General features: G+C 38.4%; 1 protein-coding gene across 3 annotated transcripts in view; it reads left to right on the top strand.

Annotated features, from left to right (window-relative positions):
* The window catches only part of Pik3c2g (phosphatidylinositol-4-phosphate 3-kinase catalytic subunit type 2 gamma), a 309,971-nt gene that overhangs the window by 22,812 nt on the left and 265,316 nt on the right, over positions 1-21,843 (top strand). For 2 of the 3 annotated variants that reach the window (XM_075981920.1, XM_075981919.1), the window contains exons 5-7: positions 3,512-3,614; positions 9,482-9,552; positions 13,645-13,708. In XM_075981920.1, coding sequence (XP_075838035.1) covers positions 3,512-3,614; positions 9,482-9,552; positions 13,645-13,708 — 238 coding nt within the window. Of the gene's footprint in view, positions 1-3,511; positions 3,615-9,481; positions 9,553-13,644; positions 13,709-21,741; positions 21,802-21,843 lie in introns of all 3 variants that reach the window. The other variant, XM_075981918.1, reaches the window with a different exon arrangement.

Below are 21,843 nucleotides of genomic sequence, written 5' to 3'. Positions count from 1 at the left end.
TACAAATATAGCACCCGTGTGAATGTAGATGTAAAGTGTACCCACTGTTATGAAAATCTACACCTGTACATTATTATAATCCTTTTCTCCCATAAGACATGTATGAATATTTGCATATCATTTTGATATTATGCTTATTATTCATTATTTACATAAATAGAGTGCCATAATTTTACTTTCAAATAGCATGAGCTATTTGTGAGTAGGAAATAGGAGTAATTATGTACACGCATTTAACCTTTCATCTTAAGCAGCTTCTCTGTGCATAGCTGTACCTAGGATGTTAAGTAGCGTGCAACTGGAGTCAAAGAGTCATTGGGAGAATAAATAACAGATTGCAGAAATCTTGATACATCAGTAGACATGAGGAACAAAAGAAGCAAAAACTTTTATCTGTCTCCTAGAGATTCAGTTAATTGAAAAGGTAAAGTTTTACACATGATTATCAAAACATATACCAAAGTGTCACATTTAAAATCTAGATATCCAAGCTGACAATGTGGTTTCTGTGTTCACACTCTATGAGTTATATGATATTATTAACTTGGCCAGTTCCTTTGATGCTCAGACCCATCCCTACAATGCCCACTTCTGTTGCCAAACTATGCTGCTCTCTTTCTCTTGAAACATTAACATCCTTCTCCTCTCGAGTTGTGGAATCCTCAAACAGAGATTGATTCTCTCTCCTCCCGTTATGCACTGCTCTCTACAAAGCACCGATTTATTTATCTGTTCTTTAATGCTTTCTTCAGCCTTCTCTCTCTTTTTCTCTAACACAAAAGTAACAGGTGGCCTAGTTTTTCTCAAGTCAAAAAATTGTAAAAATATATTCATACGTTTAAAAATATGTATTGTATCATTTATTTGTGTGTATGAGTCTGTGTGCATGTATGTCCTACTGCATATTGGTTGGTGATGATGGGGATCAGAGGGAGGGGCCGAATCCCTGGAGCTGCAGCTACAGGCTTCTGAGAGCAGCCTAGTGTGAGTGCTGAGAACCAAACTCAGGTCCTTCAGAATGATAGCAAGTGGTATTAGTTTCTACGCCATATTTCTAGCTCTCATGTTGTTGTCGTTTATTGAAAAAAATAGATGCAAGTACTATGTCAACATGCAAGCAGCAGTATTGAGATATTTTGCATTGTTTCCTATGATGAACCTTCACAGCAGTTGTGTTTTTTACGCTTATAGGACATGGTAATCTAGTCAGCCTTAGCATATAGCTGGCAGTGAGTGTTCAACTGTTACCACTATAGTAAACAGCTCAACCCTAGCTTGAGCTATATAAAGTAATATATAAAGTAATATAGCAGTTACATACAAGAATGACAACTTTAAATTCTCAATTAAAAATTAAAGAGGTCCTGGAGAAATGGCTCGGTAGTTAAGAGCACTGGTTGCTCTTCCAAAAGACCCAGGTTCAATTGCTAGCACCCAAATGGTGGCTAACAACCGTTTGTAACTCCAGTCCCAGGGTTATGATACCCTCTTCTGTCTTCCATAGGCACCCAGCTACAGACATAGGGAAAACATCCATATACATAAATTAAAAACAAATAATCTTTTCTAAAGTTATAGGTAATTTAGAACATTTTAACAGTGTGATATACTTGTCTGACATGATTAGGAACAAATATTCCCAGATATTCAATAAACTCTTAGTGTATAAGGCCCCAAATGGCTACATAAATTTTCATTTTGGTAATTTCATGTGAAGCATAATTAATAAAACCTCATAGACAAATATTGGGGTTCAACCTGAAGACCAGAAAAGCAAAGCAGCTAGTCACTGGTTCTTACCTCAACCTTAGTTTTAAATGGCAATCCTGTCTCCAGGAAACCTCAGAATGAGACTGAGACTGAGAGCTATCTCCTCTTGTTTGATAATCCTCTTTAATTCTGGGATTAAGTGCATACCCAATAATCACCTGGTTTCTATAGCAAACTAGTACGGCTATTGGGATTAAAGGTGTGTGTCATTGCTGCCTGGTCTGTAAGGCCAGTGTATCTTTTCTGATCTTCAGGCAAGCTTTATTTTTTAAAATGCAAAAATGTCACTACATTTATGCATTTCACAAAGATCTTTTGAGCAGAATACTTTAGCGCAATGCATCTTTTTAATAACAGTCAGAGATACTGGAATTTACAGCTGTATTGAAGAATATTAGAACCCGAGATTAAAATGGAAAAGAAAAAGAAAAAAAGCAAAAAAAAAGAAAAGAAAAGAAAAAGAACTCCTATACTAACTAATAGCCCTTCCTTTGAAAATGTCATCTGTATTTACATCTAATTAAGATGGCACATCTATCTCTTCCTTATCATCAGCACTGATTAGTGATGGCTCTTTCCTGGCCTCTCCAGTGTGCATCATCTTTTCTCTCTTTTCTTAGGTTTTCCTTCTTTTTCTCTAGAATAACAAGAGCCAATAAGAGGTCACATTACTTAATATGACCTTATATATATTTAATATGACCTTAAATATATTTAATATGTTTCTTATAAATCACAATAGCAATGTGGAAAACACTTTAGTGTTGTATGCAATTCACATGTGGAAAGTATTATTTCAAAATGTTGTCAGAATTGCTAGTGATACAGAAGTCCTTCGTTTCACAGAAAAATCAATTTTTGTTTGATATGGCATGCTTTATATTGAAAATTAATTTTGCCCATAATGCAAATTGCATTTGGGAAAATAATTTATGGGGGGAAAAGTGCTTAGAAATAGAAATAAACAAAGTCAATACATACACCTGAAACACAAAATGACTTTTTTATATTTAATTTTATATTTAATTGTTTTGGTATGTAATCTGTATTATACTATATAATTATATGATTAGTTGTTATATATTTAATGTATTATTTTAGTATATGTATTATACTTATATAAGTATAAAAGATATGAAATAAATTACACAAAATTGTCTTGTAAATCATTTGATCAGTTCTAAGGAAGACAGTATTTAATTCCACATAGTTTAAGTTTAATTGCCATAATTAATATAATAGAGCTGGTAAATGTGTCTTGAAAGTCCACACTGTTTCCAGAATATCACTCTGCTGACTTCATAAAATGGTCCCCATACAGACATTTTAACAAAAACTAGCCCAACCCAAAACATGTTGAGGTAACTTTATGAAACCAACTCTGAACGCATATAGATTATCTTGTACTGTAATTGAATATGCCCATTCCACAAGTAGTCATTTTCTTCTTAATGCGTTAAAAATTTCCATGCATTGTCATATACAGCTAGATATGCATATCTTCTTTCAGTATTCATTTACACAGTACACAAATGAATATATGTAATGTATGAATATTCATATGAACATATGTATGGATGAACACAATGCATGCATGTGCTCACAATTTACCATTACCAAATTTTACTAGACTAAGTTTTAAGAAAAAGGCAATGACGAAGTCATAAAGGAAGCATGACAACACATTTTGGAGAATTTTTGTGAAGAAGATATAATTGTGTTTATCCTTTTTCTTCTTCAGGGATCACTGTTTAGGGAGCCACAAAATATTTCAGAAAAGTAGATCTGTTTTTCAACTTTATCTTCAGAAAAACAGAGACGTCCCAGGAAAGTTCTGTCGGAAGGTAAGATTTTCTAAATGTGGGTGTCAGTTTGGCACATTGACACATTTAAGGAGCATAGCTTTATCTCGATGGCTTCCTGCCAATTTGGAATTACTTAGCCTAATGAACAGGTGTTTATTTCACTATAGTTATTAAAACATGATAAAATATTTTCATGAAATTCCTTAACAATCCAGACTGAAACAATAATAATAAATTTGTAACTTCAACATTTAGGGGGGTGAACTGGAAATTTGTCTCAATATACCCCCAAATTCATAAGTTGGAGACTGAATCTCCAAGGGTTAGGATTTAGGAGACAACATCAAATGGTACACACTTAAGTTTAGAAGAGATGAGATTTGAGTTCTTATTAAATAAATGCCCACATAAGAGGTTGGATCCCCTCCATTGGAATAGAGCCTAGAAGCAGCTGGCTACAATTTAGGCAGATGCCTCCCCTTGAACCTAAAACCCCTTGACCTCTATAACAATAAAAAATCTGTTGTTTTGACACACTCAATCTATGGTCCTAATGATATTATTTAGCTATAGCATCCCGGATGACTAGTCATTCGGCCCGACAGCAGGCCAATTGATTTCCTAAGAAAACAGTTAGTGAGAGACCTACTGAGGTCACCATATGCATGCTTCCATATAATCACTTAGGAACAACGGGGAACACAAATATAAACAAGAGCCCCACTGATGGCAGAAAAACAGCGCAGTTCTTGTCCTGTGTGAAGACTATTTATGTCCTGTCAATGTAGCTTACGTCCAATCAGATTAATATTCATAACTGCATATAATAATCTGCCAAGAGAGGGATGAGGGTACTTTAATGATACAATTTCATGTGGTTAGATGTGAATTCTATTTTCCTCTGTGATGTCTTGAGATACTCCCAGCCCAAATTGCACAGTGTGCATGAACTTTGCTGTCTTGTCAGGTTTCATCTACAGAATCTTTCCAATTACCTGCTTTAAGCAGAAATCCCAACATCCTGTCATTTCCATCGGATAACAGATTTCTAGTGTGTGACTTTTTTCTATATGGTATGAGCTGTTTCATCATAAAAATAAATGTCAGAAATCACATCCATTTGCAATATATCTATGTGGAATATAACATAATGAGGTCAAAAGAGAGTTGTTTAGAAATTTCTCTTGGATCTGGCTTCTGGCTCAACCATTGTTGACAGTTCCAGGACTGTACATCTGAAATCTAGGTAGAGTAGTATCACAAAATCCAACCGATACCTCAACGCTAATAAGCCTATGTTTCTTCAAATTACTTTCAATGTTGCAAAAAAAAGGTGAAATTGTGATATTTTATTGCCACACAGGGAAGAATAAGAAACATGTGGCTCTAATTTACTTGTTGATAAAATAAATTTTTGACTCTTGTAGTAGTCCACAAATCACTAGCGCTTTAGTCTCATATAAATTAAAGTGCTTGGGAGTTGGAGAGTTGGCTCAGTGGCTAAAAATTCTTGGTGGTTTTGCAGAACTCCTAGAACCCAGATGCAGCAGCTGACTACTGCCCATAACTTCAGCTCCAGGGGACACAGTGCCCCCTTCTGGCCCCCACAAGCATCTGCACTCACATGCACATACTCATACATAATCACACATGCATAAACTGAATTAAGAACTAAAAATCGTTAAAGATCTAAAACTCACACAATTCTAACACACTGATATCATGTTTTATATGAGACATTTATCTAAAAACATTTCATATTCATGATTCTTTTAATACAAATACAGAAACAGCATCCCACTGTAATTATCTCAGGTTTCAGAAATGGAACTGGCGATCTTAGATTTGAGCCAAACCACAAATCTTCAGAGCTTGGATGCTATCCTACCAACTTACATAGGATAAAGACATTGATTCATACACTACACTGTGTTTAGATTTGAGATAAATGATATCTGGACAAAATTTTCATTTTATGTGTATAGTTGTCAAACCACAGTCACTTGAGAAAAGGGGTCCTCAAAGGAAGAATCATCCTCTCAGGTTGTCCTGTGAACACATCTGGGACTCATTTTCCAAATGATGGTTGACAGCCAAGGTCCTAGCCCAGTGTGGCTGCTGTCAGGCCTCACAGTGAATCTGGAGTTAAAAAGCAGACTGAGCAAGCCATGGGAAGAGGGCCAATAAGCAGAGTTCTTCCATGGCTTGCTGCAGGTCCCCTGCCTTGGCTTCTGTCCATGACCAACTGTAAAATGTAAGATAAGACAAACCATTCCCCCATAAGCTGGTTTTGGACAGCATTTCATCACAGTGATGGAGAAGCTAAGTAGGACAATGTGTATTTTCATTTACTTTATTTTATCTTCTTGCAGCTATAACCACCCTGTCCAAAGCCTGGCACACCATAGATATTTAAAAATGAACCCTATTCTGTATGTATTAGGTTGTAGGCACTAACTGTAGCACTTAGAGGATTAAATAGATGAAGTGGGGGAAAGCAGGTGATAAATACTCTTGTCTCCTTATCATCTGTAACTAACAGTGTCAACTTATAAATCAAAGCATTTAATTGGGGGCTCACAGTTCCTGAGGGTTAGAGTCAATGACCAACATGAAAGGGAATGTGACTGCAAGTTAGGAACTTGGCTTCATCTAATCCACAAGCAGGAGGCAGATAGAGAGCTAACTTGAAATGGCATAGGGTTTTGAAACCTCAAAGCCCACCTCCATCAAGTGAAACAACTCCTGTAATAAGACCACACCTCCTTATTAAACAGATCCACCAACTGGTGACCATGCATTCAAATATATGAGCCTAAGGGGGACATTCTCATGCAAATCACCATAGTTCCTGTCATAGTTAGCTTTAGCTCTCAAACTGACATAATCTAGAGTCATCTCGGAAAAGAGAGCTTCATTTGAGGAACTATTTCCATCAGACTGGCCTGTGGCTGGGTATGTAGGGCATTTTCTTGATTAGTAATTGATGTAGAAGGGTAGAGTCCATTGTGGGCAGTATCATCCATGGGAAAGGGAGCCTGGGCTGTGGATGAAAAGTAGCAAAGTTGCATTCCTCTGTGGTCTCTGTTTCTGTTCCTGTTTTTTGGTTTCTGCCTGGAATTCCTGCCTTGCACTCCCTCAGTGATATAACCCAGTGATATAAGGCAAACACACCCTTTCTTCCTCAAGTTACTTTGGTCATGGTGTTTTCATCGCATAGACAGAGAGCCAACCAGGAGAGCTGCTTCCATTTCAACACAAGTCTAACAAATGTTCCCCTCTTGCAATGCTGGTGAATTGAATACAACTGGTACAGCTGATTGGCTTTATTCCTTTTTTTTAATTACCATACTTAAAATAACTGTTCCATATTTTTATGGTCTTCATAAATAGTAAATGTCCTTTCTTAATTCTAATTTTAAAGTGATACAAAATTCTTTGATTTTCAGAAATTCAACCTTAAAAATTATGAAAAACATAGTTTCTTTCTGGGAAGATCATATATGTAGTTAGGTTTCTGCATTAAACCAGGAATACAGTCATTTATACCACTTGACTCAATCTATTGGACTTGTTGCATTTCCGCAGTTACCTTAGTGATTTCTAATTGTGCAAAGCCTTACAGCACTCAATTCATCTCCAATGTTGTGATTGTTTAGGAAGTAACCTAATGGTCTTTAGCAATCAACTAGGTTTCAAAATTTTTAATGTTCTCACCTCATTGAGATACAATGTAAATAACTGAATACCTTTCTCTTAACATTTCAATCCTCTTTAAAAATAATTCAAATGTGATCAAAAGCGCTGTTGCAACTGTATAAGCTCATCACAGAAACACGATTTCCCTCTAGCTCAGAGGATGTTCACAGAACAATGACAGTAATAGAGTTTTTTCAAAATGAGATCTTATACAAGTTGACTTCCAACTCTTAATCCTCCTGCCTCATTCTCTTAAATTCTGAAAACTGGCTCAGTAATAGATTCCATATAAGAAAAAAATAAGTTAATTTATTTTTTTCCTTAAGACAAAAATACTGTGTCAGTTTTAGGGAAAATGAAGTGCACAGTATGTTCCCTGGCAAATGAAGGTTCTCTCTGTACTTTGTAGATACTTCACAAAACATTTCTAGGAGCCAGAGAGATAACTCAGAGCTTAACAGCACTGGCTGCTCTTACAGAGGACTCAGGTTCAGTTCCCACCACCCACAAAGCAACTCACAATCTTATTCAACTCCAGTTCCAGGGATCCAGCATGTTCTACTGGCTGCAGCCATTGCAACATACGATGTACATATGTACAAGCAGGCAAACTTCATACAAGTAAAATAAGTAAATGCTTAAAATAATTATTCCTAATAAATGGCTATAGGAAAAAAGACCAATTTCCTCCTCCTCCTCAAAAAGCGTGTCTGGAGGCCAATAAAAATCATTCACAGCATATATGCAGATTTAATATGGAAATATGCAAATAAAATTTCATCCATAAATAAAAGTTATTTACATGCTTGCTTTGACCTAACATCTGTGGAAATTGAAGTTCTACATGTTACAACATCTTAACTACATTAGTTATCTAAAGTATGTCTCAAAACATTAGTCGTATGGCACACAGACACACCCCTAAACTCTCCTGCCTCTTTTTTTCAGTAAGTATTCTTGCAAAACCTGTATTCTTGCATATTCTTCGTTGTAATGGCAAGGGCTGACCACACGAGGGCAACAAATTCAACCGTCTCTCTCATCACCCCACCCCTTGTAATTTCCTGTGTTTTACCTAATTTTATATAGCTAAACTTTAGTTTTCTCTGTTTCAAAAGGAAAAAAACAATATCAGTGTCACAGTTTTTGCCATAGCCACCCTGGTGACCCTAATGTAACGTCCTACCTCTTAGCATTTCTGCGCTGTTTCTAACAGCACGCTCCCAAACTCTTGCGTGTAATCCTGAACTTGCTCTTTCCACGTCACCTTGCTTCTATTCAACCTACCTACAGAACTAGACAACGTAAAAATGAATTCGCCTTTGACGTACAGCAATATCTAGGACTTCCTTCTAATATTTTCTGTCAGGAACACAGGCTGTTTTAAAAATAGAGTGTATGAGCTCAGAGCACTTACAACCCAGGTTATAAGAATGCTTCAACAACGAAACGTGTCGCCCCCGTGTGGTCAACAGTGCCATTGCGCTGAAGATGGGACACTAAGCCCTTGTCCATAGAGTTTGCATGATGCACACCTGCTTGTGTATGTGTGTTCAGGTATGTGAGTCTGTGCATAGGGGCCATAAGACTGATGTTTTAACGTAGACACTCTTGTCAATTTGAAGAAAAATAAATTGCCAATTAATAACTTCTAGGACCTATATTACTGATAGCTGTAATGTATTTGTCACCATTAATATCTCTAATATACTTCAGAAATAGGACACAGTAAAGAAAAAAATGGAATCATAGGTGTCTTCTATCAGGTGTCACACTGCCATGGCTTGGTGTGCACGCAGAAGAAGAAAAGATGAAGATGACGATGAAAGATGAGATGAAGAGACGGAGGCTCAAGAGGAGAGTAGAAAGGGAAGGAGAGGGAGATGGGGAAAAAGAAGGGAAAAGTAGAAAAATTGGTGTCAAAAGCCAGCCTCCTTATTAGGAGAAATTGCTGCTTGACCTGGGTGGCACCCAGATGTTTTCCCAGCATCCTGGGGGTTTATCCTCATCCAAAGCTCAGCTTACTGTTTCACTTGGAAAGAGAGCTCACACAGTTAAGGAAAGTGGTGGAAGTTATTTAAAACCAAGCTTACAAATGACAAATAGAGGTCATCAAAGAGGAGAGTGGAATGACAGCAGGAAGCTATTTTTATCTGCTCCTCATTCCCATTCACTCCATAAATATTAATATAGTTTTCTGTCTACAGAGTGAAGATGACCACAGTCTGTTTCATCTGAATCAGCTCCTAGAATTTACACATATTTGGAAAATATCCAGGTAAGATGTTCTATCTCTCACCAAATTCTCAAATGCCAGATCCAATATCTTTTCAGTTGGTTGTCACTTTTGCACTTGACTAGGTATCTCCCTTTGTCAAACCCCACTAATAATTATCTAGGCTTCACAGCTACTCAGATGTACTCGAGGAATGATAGGACTCTCATTTTGAAATATCTTTGCTGTTGGTTATTATACTCCAAAGATTTCTTTTTCTTATTCATTTTGTGAATTTGGGTATTCGTGGAACTCAGCTCATTGTAAAACTCAATTTCCACACCTTGAAAGTCACCATCAGTTGCTTAAAATTCCTCTGGACTTCCCTGATATAATTCATATGTCATAAATAGACGAGTGTGAATTCAAACTGGAAAACTCAACTGACAGAAAATGGGCACCTCATAATTGATCCTCACACCTAAAAGTATGCCTGTGTTGCTTAGAATAGATGCATCAGAAAGTAAAAACAGAAGATTCCAGGGCGTACTTTCTCTGGAATTAAATAACTATTCTGAGAAGAACCAGGAAGAAGCTGGGATGTAGGAGGTGTAACTCGTGTGTGTGGGGGGGGGCATAAGTCTGAAGCAAAGCCTTCTGTAAAGATAGTCAGATTGGCTTGTGCTGTCTTGATGACACTCAGCATTTTCTGAAGCTAGTATTTATTTTGCATGCATTTTCTTACCTAAATCTCCTCACAGTGTTGTGGCAACCCATCTTATTTGCTTCAGAATCAAGGAAATGGAGGCTCTAAGAGGTCATATAAATCTCCAGGCTCCTAAGTCACTATTAGAGTGAGTGCTGAACTCAGGTGCAGTGGAATCTCCAAGGGCTGCATCTTTGCATTAAATCATTGCGTTCTTATATTGACTTTCCCCCAGAACCACTCCCAAAACATCCAAGCTCATTCTGTACCATCATAAAGTGGTTAGGGCAAAAAAGAAGTTCCAACAACATCTAATTCAATTTTTTTTTCTTCGCAAGAACCATATACGGGTTACTGGCAATATTAACTAAGGCAGCAGCTTGATTTTTACGAACTAAATCTATCCATGGAAAACACCAAAGAGGGAAATTGGAAGTAAGGTAGAAAGATAGCTAACTAACAAGTTATTATACAAATGGCAAAATGGGAAATTCCTGGGAAAGGAATTGTTACTTCCAACTGGTTTGTTTGAAGATTGTGACTTGGGCCTGGTTCTTGGGACACAGAATGAAGAAGCAAGGCTGTGAGAAAATGATCCCAAAGCTGACACCCTCCTGTTCTTGTCTGACACTTGCACTTACCCATCCTGTGGTCTTGACTGCAGTGCATAGATGTCCAAAGGGTTAAACCAGAGTAAAAATAATCCTACTCTGACAGCCTAGGTTCAGATTAAACTCCTCAACCTTTAGCTTTATCCTGAGAGTGTTAGACAACAATCTGAGTAGGCTGGAGGAGATACCACAACCCGGTATGTCTCCTCCTTTGTTATAGGAACATAAACAGTGAAGTTAAAAACAAAAAACACCAACAAAACAAAACTATCACATAGATACAGAGCTACAGACATGAGCAGAACCGGGTCGAGCCTTCAATGAATGCTTCTATTTCATTCCAATCCGTCTTTCCACAGTGTAACCCGGTGCGGGTTCCTACTTTGTCTCGTGATAGCCACTGCATAAACAACACAGAGCCAACCCACTGATGACTAGAATAAAGACGGGATTTCCTTTGAGACCTCTACCTTTTATGATTCATCTATTTCTTACAAGTTGAGGAAGTTATTGACTAACAATATTTCCAGTTAGTTTTTTTTCTCTAAGATATATGCGTGTATTTACAAACAAAGGGCAAGAATAGGTGTGCCCCTGGAGGTGCTTCTAGCACTGGGAGCAGATTTTATGTAAAAACACACTACTCTTTTCTTACCAGTCCACTGGATTGTATAGACTTTATCTGTTTTGTCTTATAAATGACAGCTAAAGTGATAATGTGATAATGCGTGAGAAGGAAGCTACTATAAAATATATTAATGGGTTTTCCATGTAGGTCTTTGTCTTTATAACTCATTATTCAATTCCATTCAGGTATACTCAGAACAAATAAGGAGATAAAGTTAATAATGTTTTAGAAAGTGCTCTGAACAGCAAAGCTGGCAAGAACCCCTGTTCAAATCACATACATCCCACCTAAACATAGATAAGGCTGGAGCAGGAAGAGAGCTTGGAAAAGAAATATGCAATAATCTGCTGCCTAGGACAAGCCCATCCATCATAAATACCTGTCCAGTGATTTTTAAGCCTACGTACTTAGTATTTCCCAGTACTAAAATTTACCATTATCTGCTTATGAATTGAATTTGAGTTTTGTAGAGCAAACTGTTTCTCCTCTGGTCTTACATCAACACAGAAGTTCCTGTGACCCTAAAAGATGTGAAAAGTTTGCCCTACTAACAAGAAAGAGTTCAGTTTTGTAGTAGACATCTTCTGTGTGTCCTGTGACTCAGTGTTGACAAGATCTATGTGGAGGTGGTGTCACAAGGAAAATACATGGAGGGCTCAGAACCCACCGGAGACTTCCCAGCTACCGTCAGATGCTAAGTATCACTGATATTTGTAATCAACCAACTCTAAACTAAGGCCTTGTAATCCGCCTCTGAGGTTCATCATGGCATGAGGGACTCAAGAGTGCATGTTGATACTCATAAGATTTACAGGAGTCAGGAGTGAGCTGATTCAAAAGAACAAGAAAACAAGCAGAGACCCCCAGCTCTCTGTAGGCATATCCCTCTCCCAGAAGTCACCTATGGTCAGCTATTTGCAAACACTGTCTTCAGACTTCCAAGGACCTTTGTTATATACACGTGATAGATCGTGTTACAGGCTGTATTAGTTGTTGTGTTAGCTACTGTGGTTAAATACCATGACACAGACAACTTAAGCAAGGGCAGGTTGCTCCTGTAATGGCCAAAATTTGAGGCTAAAATAATTATGACAGAGATGTTAAGGTGACAGGAGACTGATGTAGCTGAATACATGCCTTCCTGTGGTCAGGAAGAAGAGAAAGGTGAATACGGGTCTAGGACCCAAGGCTAAGAAACAATGATGCCACCATTTTTGGGGTAGATTAGATCATCGCACTTTGATTATAATATAATCAAGATAAGGCCTCACAGTCAAGGCCAGAGGCAGAGGCTAATCTAATAATAATTCCTCAGGGGCGTGTCTCAAGGTGAATTTCTTAGTTGATTCCAGAACCTGCCAAGTTAACTATTAACAAGATCACATAGGCCTTTAGTAACTAGTCTTCAACTGCCAGAGGTTGAGGAAAGACATACTAACCTGCCAGATGTTTTCCACAACCAGCTCCTACATCGCAGAGACTAGCATCTTGGGAGATCATGAAAGAGTTTATTTCAGCTAAGGTTAGGGTTACAGCTCATTATGGAGTCACAGCTGTGGGAGCTTGAGCAGAGGATCACATTGTCTGCACAGTAAAAGCAGAGAGGAAGGATGTAGGTGCTAACACTCAGCATCTTAGATGGTCCAGAATCGCTCTTCTCAGAGAATGGACACACCCACAGTTGGTCATTCTTTCTATCTCAGTTAAACCTAAATCAAATTATGCCCATGAGACTTCTTATTCCCAAAGTGTGTTTATATCCTGTCGAGTTGACAATTAACACCAACAATCACACAATCTCACCTCAGGAAGTATGAGCTGTGCACCTTGTGGGAATGATGGGCTTGTGAAAAATGTATGCAATTTTAAATATGGTTTAAAGGATAATAGATTAAGTGTGATAGAATTGGGGGAGTTCATACAAGAACTCTCTGAATTAGTTCTGAAAATCTATGAAAATAAATTGTGAGGTAAAATTTTGAGTAATATCAAATAATATTTATGTTCTGCCTAGTAGAGAATCTTGGAAAAATTAGAAATCATGATAAATGTCTGTGCTAAAGATGTGACATTAGACTTGATAGGGGGGAGGAGGAGGGAAATGAAAGGCGGTGGCGGGGAGGAGGCAGAAATCTTTAATTAATAAATAAATTAATTAATTAAAAAATTTCCATACAAATTTAATTAAATTTTTGTTTTTATCTTTGTAGACAATGCCTTTCCACGGTAGTAAAGAAATACAGCTTCCATGTCAAAGAGCTGCTGGAAAATCAGGTATTGGCTTCCATAGCTTTAGCCACCTAGTCAATGAACATTTATTAAGCATCTTCTATGTTTTTTTTTTAAAATCTTTGCAAGTTTTTAAAGAAATTCAGATGGATAGAGCAGAGCCCACATTTCAAGAGGATCTATGCACTATGGGAATATAGAGTAATATACAGTAAAATGCTGTAGCTGCTACCAACATGCTACACAGGGCATGCAAAAACAAAAAGGACAATGAATATCACGCATTTCAACGGTTTGTTGCAACATCAGCATGTGTTTCTTGGTCAGAGGTGAAGGGTGGAAAATGGGGAAAATGTTCCACAGAGTAAAACTAGAAACAGAACCAGTGAACTGAGGAACAACTTGTTGGGTTGGGAAACTATATTAAGCCTTATGCAACTTCAACCATGTTCAAGGTGAGGAGCTGACAAGAGTTATGTAGTTACTTGAATCTTATATAACCAACCTTATGACTTTTGATTTATCAGCTGATGACAGAGGCCGTTGTTCGTAGCTGTACAATGACTGATAGGTGATTAGGGAGGCATCCCATTAGCCCAGCGTAATAATGAAGGCCTGGTCCAGCATCATACTTCAGGATAGAGATGAGGTGAAATGTGAAATTTGCATGATTAGGTGGAAGACTCGGGAAGCCTAAAATAACTGCAAATTTCCTGGCTGCAGCTGAATGCAGGGAGAGATCAATTCTCGAAAATAACGATGAGAGGAAAGGACGGCTCAGCAGGAGAGAGTGATGGAGTCAGTCCGAGGCTACTAAAATCTGAGCACCTGCTGGGCCTCCGGGTTGTGATCTCCATTAGGCACATCAAATCTGAGAGCTGCTTTTAGGGAAAGGCTGGTGTTTCAAAAGAAAGACACCACACAGCCTCCCACAAGGCCCAGTAAATCAGAATCCAACTTTGAGAAGATGCTCCTTCTTTTGTCGTGAATCAGCAGGATCAACAGGTCCATGAAAAGGTGACTCTCTCAGGCTACTGATGATTCCCAGCAGGAATGAAGATAGTCTTGATGTGGATGCAGAACTTATACATGAACGTGAATTCTATACAAATAATTAGCAATATGGGGATGGCAGTACAATTTTACACCTAATCTTCCTTCCTGAAGTCTAGTATTCTCTCTATTGGAATTCTTTCTTAGGCCTGTCTTGAACTTGAAATGTAAAGATATGGAGCATCAGTGGAAGAACATGACACTGATTTTTAAATTTTTCTGTTTGCTTTTCTCTCATACAATACATTCTGACTGCAGCCCCCTCTCTCTCTTTCCCTCCCTCCAATTCCCTCCCCACCTCTCCTCTCCCCAGATCCACTGTTCCTGTGTTTTCCTTCAAAAAAACAGCAGGCTTCCCAGGGGTATCAACGTAATTTGGCATAATAAGATGTAATAAGATTAAACACAAACCCTCATCTCAAGGCTAGAGGAGGCAATCCAGCAGGAGAAAAGGAGTCCCAAGAGCAGGCAGAAGAGTCAGAGACACCCCCACTCATACAGTTATTTTATAAAACGGTCATAAGTGAGTCCTGGGAGACATCTCAGTAGATCAAGTGTTTGCCATTGCAAATATGAACACCTGAGTTTGGATCCCCAGCATTCAGGCTAAAAGCAGGATACGGTAGCACACATCTGTAACTCCAGATCTGGGGAGGTAGAGACAAGGTGATCCTGAAAGCTCACTGGCCAGGCCATTCAGTTAATGCAGTGAGCTCCAGGTTCTTCAAGAGACCTTGTCTCAAAAAGTACAGTACAGACTTAGGAAGACTCCCAAGCATCAACTTCTGCCTTCACAGGCACACACATGTATCCATTTTCTCTCTTTCCATCTCCCCTCTCTTTCTCCCTTCCCCTGCTCACACACACACACACACACACACACACACACACACACATACGTGAGCATATATATATATATATATATATATATATATATACGTTCACATACACAAAGTTTTATAAGTTGTTCTCTTTTAAACTTGATTTCTTCAATCTCATAATAATCTTTCTAAGGTAGAATTTGCAATTTGTCAGGGCCTAAGGCACATCAAGACTTCAGTCATCTATGCAGAGACAATCCTAATCGTTAGCGAACTAATGAACAGCTGAGTCATCTTAGCCGAACATCTCTGTGCTGCTAGAGTGTTGTAGGCACCTCCATTCCACACACACATGCTCAGACTTCGGAAGATCTATAACATTTCTGGCTTTCCAAATTTAGAAGCTTGATGGCATTGCTCAAATAGGAAACCATCCATGTGTTCGCTTTGAAGGAAACCATTGGCTACTGTTAATTTTTCCAATATAACTAAAATATTGGCAAAACATCAAAGAAACACTGTCTTCACATTGTCACTAGCAGATCACAGCCATCACTTGCCCATGGATTAAGTTATAAATAGGCCTCGGTGCCTACCGGTAGGTTTCCAGATTAAACACAATCCAAAACAAAGAGCTTTCTTTTAGATTTAATTTGTAAAGTTGTGTGTCTTTCTGGGTATATGCACTTGAACGCAGATGTCCTTGGAGGATAGAAAAGGGCATCTGACTCTAGTGCTGCGTTCCAAGTGGTTGTGAGTCACCTGACATGGATGTTGAAAACTTCACTTGGGTCCCCTGTACCGGTACACATTCTTAACCTCTGAGCCATCTCCACAGACTCATCAAAAGCTTCTGAGATGGATTTCTGAAGGGGAGCATCCAGATCAATGTGTGGGGGCAGACAGCAGCATTGCCAGTTCTAAGTGCTGCACCTGCTTATTGACGAGTGAGTTAAGCAGCGTTCTATGGAGACCTCGGTGTCACACCACCTGCTTCCTTGACAAATAACATGTCATTCATGTCCCACACAGCATCAGTTTGAAAAATAATGTTTCCCCAACCTCTTACAAACTTAGGTTATTATATATGGCTTGAAAACAACACAACAAACCCCCAGTTAGACAAATGTCATGAATATTTCTGAATAATGTGGCTAATTTAAACTGATAGATATGTTTGTTTCCTGAAGTAATTATTTCAGCATATTTTAGACTTTGTTCCTTTCAGATTGGGAGACCTGGCTTGTGCCTTAGGTGACTCATTGTGCAGATAGGTTACATGGAAACTTTCCACTGGAAACTTTCCTCCTCAGTTCCACTCTGTGGATATTTTGACTTTTTTTAGAAATATAATTTTGAATCCATTCTGTATCTTTTATTTATCTTTAAAATTTGAGAGAAATGAAAACTAAAGCGTTTCCCCCAAGGATATTACTGAATGCGTACTTGACGTCAATAATAGAACATTTTCCTCACTAGATAATTAGATGTGGTAAGTGGTCTTTGCTGTAGGAAGTCTTACAGCTAGTGGTTACCTGCCCACTGGGGCATGGTCTCTTATACTATATATGCTGATGTAGAGCATGTGTCCGGCCTCTTTTCTAAGGTTGCATGATTTGTTTTATGATCTCCGTTCAAGCAAAGGAGTCTGATTTGTGAGTCTACCTCTAAATAAATAACCATCTATCTCTCAATTCTGAGCTAGTGTGGGATTTGTTTTAAGTGGCCATCACAGGCCTTCCCTGAACTGGATGAGGACCTGGGTTAAGATTGGGCACATTTACCCACATAATTCCTAGGGTGGAGTCTATTCATCTCAACACACTATAAAGTCATATCTTTCCCTAGCTGAAATAATTGACTTGTTGTTCAAAATTATTTCTTACTGGGACATTTCAATACTTTGCTAAGTTTTGACTGAAGTGTCAGTCAGAACTTTTAGAGATAAGTAATGCCAATGATCAATCAGACAATCTAATTGCAGAGCACATAGCTAGGATTGCATGAGATCAACGCATGCTTTGGAATGTGATTTGACTCCATGCAATGTCTACATGGTCTAGGAGGGCCTAACAGCCCTCTTCCCTGGTCTTCCCACTATCTGGCCCATGATCCACAGACTGTATCAAGGCAATGATCAAAAGAATAATTCATCTTTTATATTCACTTAAATGGCTCAGGAGAAATAAGTACATGCACCTCACATATGCTCTGCCTCTAAAACTATTAACCACTCAGAGAGGAAGAAAACTCAAAAATCTAAGGCAAAGTATTAGTACAGGATACAAGAACACATCTTATAATTTTTTAGAAGTGAAACCCTCTTAGTCACATCAAATAAACCAGTAAATGTTCAGAATGTCCAATTTCAAACCTAATTTAAGCATAGTTACAGTCAGGTCTGAATTCAGAAACAGAACTTTCTGTCAACTCCAACACTATAAAGGGATTTTACCTAGCCTTCCTAGTTCATAGTCCTCATTGCTAGAGTAGAGAAAATAAAATATAATACAGGGATATCTTTAAAGATGAGTGAGAAGGATCTGCGTAATATGTTTCTCGAAGGGCAGTGACTGGAAGAACATCCAGAGAAGGACAAGTCAGGCGTTATCGTCATTGTACTGCTCTCGCAGCCACCGTTTGAGAGGAGGATAATAGAGAATCCAAGACAGAGTCGTCAAACAAGTTTATAATCACACTCAGAAAAAATAAAAGGCTCAGGAAAGGAATAAAATAAAATCATAAGAAGAAAATAAAAAGAAATAAATGAACAGAACTTGAGGACCAGTGAAGAGATCCGAAAAACAGAAGCTAGGCAGGAAAAAAATCAGGTCATAGGAAATAGCAATTACGGAAATGAAGCTTTCCTTAGCAGAAATGTAAGCCAGAAAGAAATGACTAAATGTCAGAACTATTATGTAAAGAATACTCACCCTCAGACTGAAGAAACAGACACACACACACACACACACAAAGAATGAAGAAGGATGCTTAAAAGAAATCCCACAGTTGCTCAGAACTGAGAAAAATAGACCATTATTTATTTAGGGGTAGACTCACAAATCAGAATTCTCTGCTGGAATGGAGAATAGAAACTGAATCCTGCATGCGGAAAAGAAGCTGGATGCATTCTGTACATCGGCATAAATAGTATAAGAGGCCTCGCCCAGTGGGCGGGTCACTACTGGCTGTAGGATTTCCTACAGCAAAAGAAGTCTCAGTCTCTGTCCTTGAAGTGGAAGAGAGTGCACAGCCAAGAATCTGAGATGCTAGTGAGAGCAACAGCACCAGAGAACTTTCTGGAAAAAAGCAAGTACGATTGTCTACACTCTCTGGGGTTTAGCAGCTTGTATCATGGGAAGAACATGTAGTAATGTATATACAGACACAGACTACTTATATGATGGGCACTGCCTAAGGACCATGTACTGTTGGCATCGTAGGCTCTGTCTGGGTCCTTTCGTCTTCTTCAGAAGACATGCCCTTTGTACCCACAAGATGGCTCAACCTGTCACTTGTAAAAATCCCTGCCATCAAGTCTGACAGCCTGAGGTGGATCCTGGCAACCCAATGGTGAAAGGAGAAAACCTATGCTACCCATCCTGTGCTCAGGCCTTCACATTCTTGCAATGGAACATACCACCATCACCACACACTACATATATCAATGAAGTTAATACTTTTTAAAAGATTTTAAAAAAGTGTCCTTTGGTGAAAAGTGTTTGTTTTTTTTCTCTTTGTCATCACTAAGCTATGAATTCATTAGTAATGACAGATATCTGTGTTCTTTTATTTCTTTGTATATTAATGAAATCAAAGATTATATATACATTATTGTGCATATTATATGTTATATATATACTATAATACTCATCTTGCTCCATGTGTTGGTTCTATGTTCATTTTTAAGTGTTGAATAGTATTCCATTAGAAAAATGGACCTCAGATTATGTCCTATACTGTTGGCAGACATTACCAATAATTTTTCTAGGATATATATATTTAGGATTATTCATGCATAGCTAAGTTTATTTATATTTCACAACATAGGAGAGATCCTCTTTTAAACCAATGTGTGATAGACTCCTACTTGATGTATATGTTATGATGTCCAGTATTAATTTTATTTACTAACAAATTCATGATTATTTACTTTTGAATGAATTTAATAATCATCTTCAATATTTTATACTTGTTGTAAGCCACCTGTTGTAGGTGCTGGGCACCAAACTCAGATATTTTGCGAAAGCAGTGGGTACCTTAACCATGGAGCTTTCTCTATAGCTCTTCAGTTTATGCTTCAAACTAAGTTTACATTTTATATTTTATGATTTTTATACTATTATCTGAAGATTGGCTTCCACAGATTTGCAAACTTTTGCTCAGTTTTTCCTAGGATTATTTGCTGCTTTCTGCCTTTTAATTCTATGTTCCATTTCAAATTGCTCTTTTTGTGTTTAAAGTGGTAATCCTTGAATTTTTTAAAGTTTTTGACATTTTTTATACTGCATGCAATGAATTTGATTTTTTTCCAGGCCCTATTAGCTTCTCTCATCCCTTCTCTCTTTCACACCTAACCCCATTTCCCCTTCCCCTCATATTTTTATGTCTTGTCCTTTGTTCTGACTTGGTTTGTGGGTGTGTGAGACCAACTGTGATTAGTACAGAACATCTGCATAGGCATGGATGAGGGGTTAGTAACTGAAGTGCAGCAAATTATTAGTGACTATACCACTGAAGGAAATGAACCCTATTCCTCCCCTAGCACATTCAACTTCCCATCGTTCCTCTCTGAGGGGTGGTACTTCAGAACACACAGTTTCCCAGTGCTTCTTTATTTATATTTTACGTGCATAGCCAGTTGTTCATTTATTTAAAATAGTTTGATTCCTTGAATGCAAGAGCTTAGCATAATTTTCAAGAACTACTAGCCATGTGGTTGCAGATCAGGTTCTAAACAGCCTCTCCTGCTCTGTGTTTATTTCATTTTATGTGCACAAGTGTTTTGCACACATGAATGTGCATCACATAGTACATTTTATTTGTGGAAGACAGAAGGGGGCTTTAGAGCTCCTGGAACTGGAGATGGTTGTGAGCCACATATGGGTGCTGGGAACCACGCCCAGGTCCTCTGGAAGAACAGTCAGTGCTCTTTCCTGCCGAGACACCTCTCCAGCAAGGCTTTATATCAGGTGAGTCAAGTACAGTCTCACACAGACTTTGTACCTGAGCTTCAGATCTAGGCTCTGTCCTTCCTAGGCACAGCAGGTAAATCCCTCCTGTGTCTAGACATAGTCTTCTGCAGTAGAGGGTCTTGCCATTAGTGTCTGACTTGGAGCTGACATTCAGTAAGATCCTGGAATCAAGGCTGGGCTTCTCCTGTGCAGTGGTTTAACTTCAAATCTTCTTTCATTAACAGACAGCAGTCACATGTGCCCGATCTATTTCTTGTTTGTTTACTACTTCCTAAAAGCAAAGCCTGGTAACTGTACCCAAGAGAAAACTGGTTTCTGCCCCAGCATCCAGGAATCAAGGGATTTTAATATTATGAAATAAGTCCACAGTGGTGGACAGGACTTTGTGCCTGCTCCCGGACATCCCTGATCACCCACACACCTATCCTGCATGGATCCAAATGGCATGGTAACTCAAGCCTAGCCACGGAGAATTTTTTTAATGCCCCTCCTGTCTTCTGATCCACTCGAATGGTGGTTGCCCCCTCTACTACTATATCAAAGCTTAAGCATTTGGTGAGCCCCATGTCTACTATTAGTCTTTATGATTATGATCACCCGGTTACCTTGAGATCTCACATCTCTATAGAGGTTTTAACAATTTACAACTTTGTATGTAATGCGGCAGCTGCTTTCACTTTTCACAATGGGCCTAATATTCTGCATTTCATGCCAAAGTTCTTCTTCAGAGAAAATATTCATCTCTTCGAAGAAAAAATTCATGGCAGAAAAAAAAATGGAAAGGAAAGTATCCTAAACTCTCAGTGTGTCTCTGAATTCATGAATGGATTTTGATCCTTTCAGGCAGCATGTTTAAACAGACAGGCGTTCGGGTTTCTGTGAAGGCTGGAATTGGGTAAAGGGTTGCTGTGTGACTGTTTAGATACTGTTCGCCTTTGTCTCTGTCCACTACAGAAGCCTGAGCTTGTTGGCTTTCTTTCACTTGAGTGGTGTCTGTTCTCTTTTCTAGGAGGATATGGAGGAGAAGCATTTGTCAGCCGTGTTTTCCAGTGCTCCCAATCCTATCCAGGTGTGTATGTTTATTGTCTAAAGCATCAGAATGGTGAGCCCG

This window comes from Microtus pennsylvanicus, chromosome 8, assembly GCF_037038515.1.
Source record: "Microtus pennsylvanicus isolate mMicPen1 chromosome 8, mMicPen1.hap1, whole genome shotgun sequence".
In the NCBI taxonomy this organism is placed as follows: domain Eukaryota; kingdom Metazoa; phylum Chordata; class Mammalia; order Rodentia; family Cricetidae; genus Microtus; species Microtus pennsylvanicus.
Note: the sequence above shows the minus strand (reverse complement) of the source record. Positions and strands in the feature narration are given on the sequence as shown.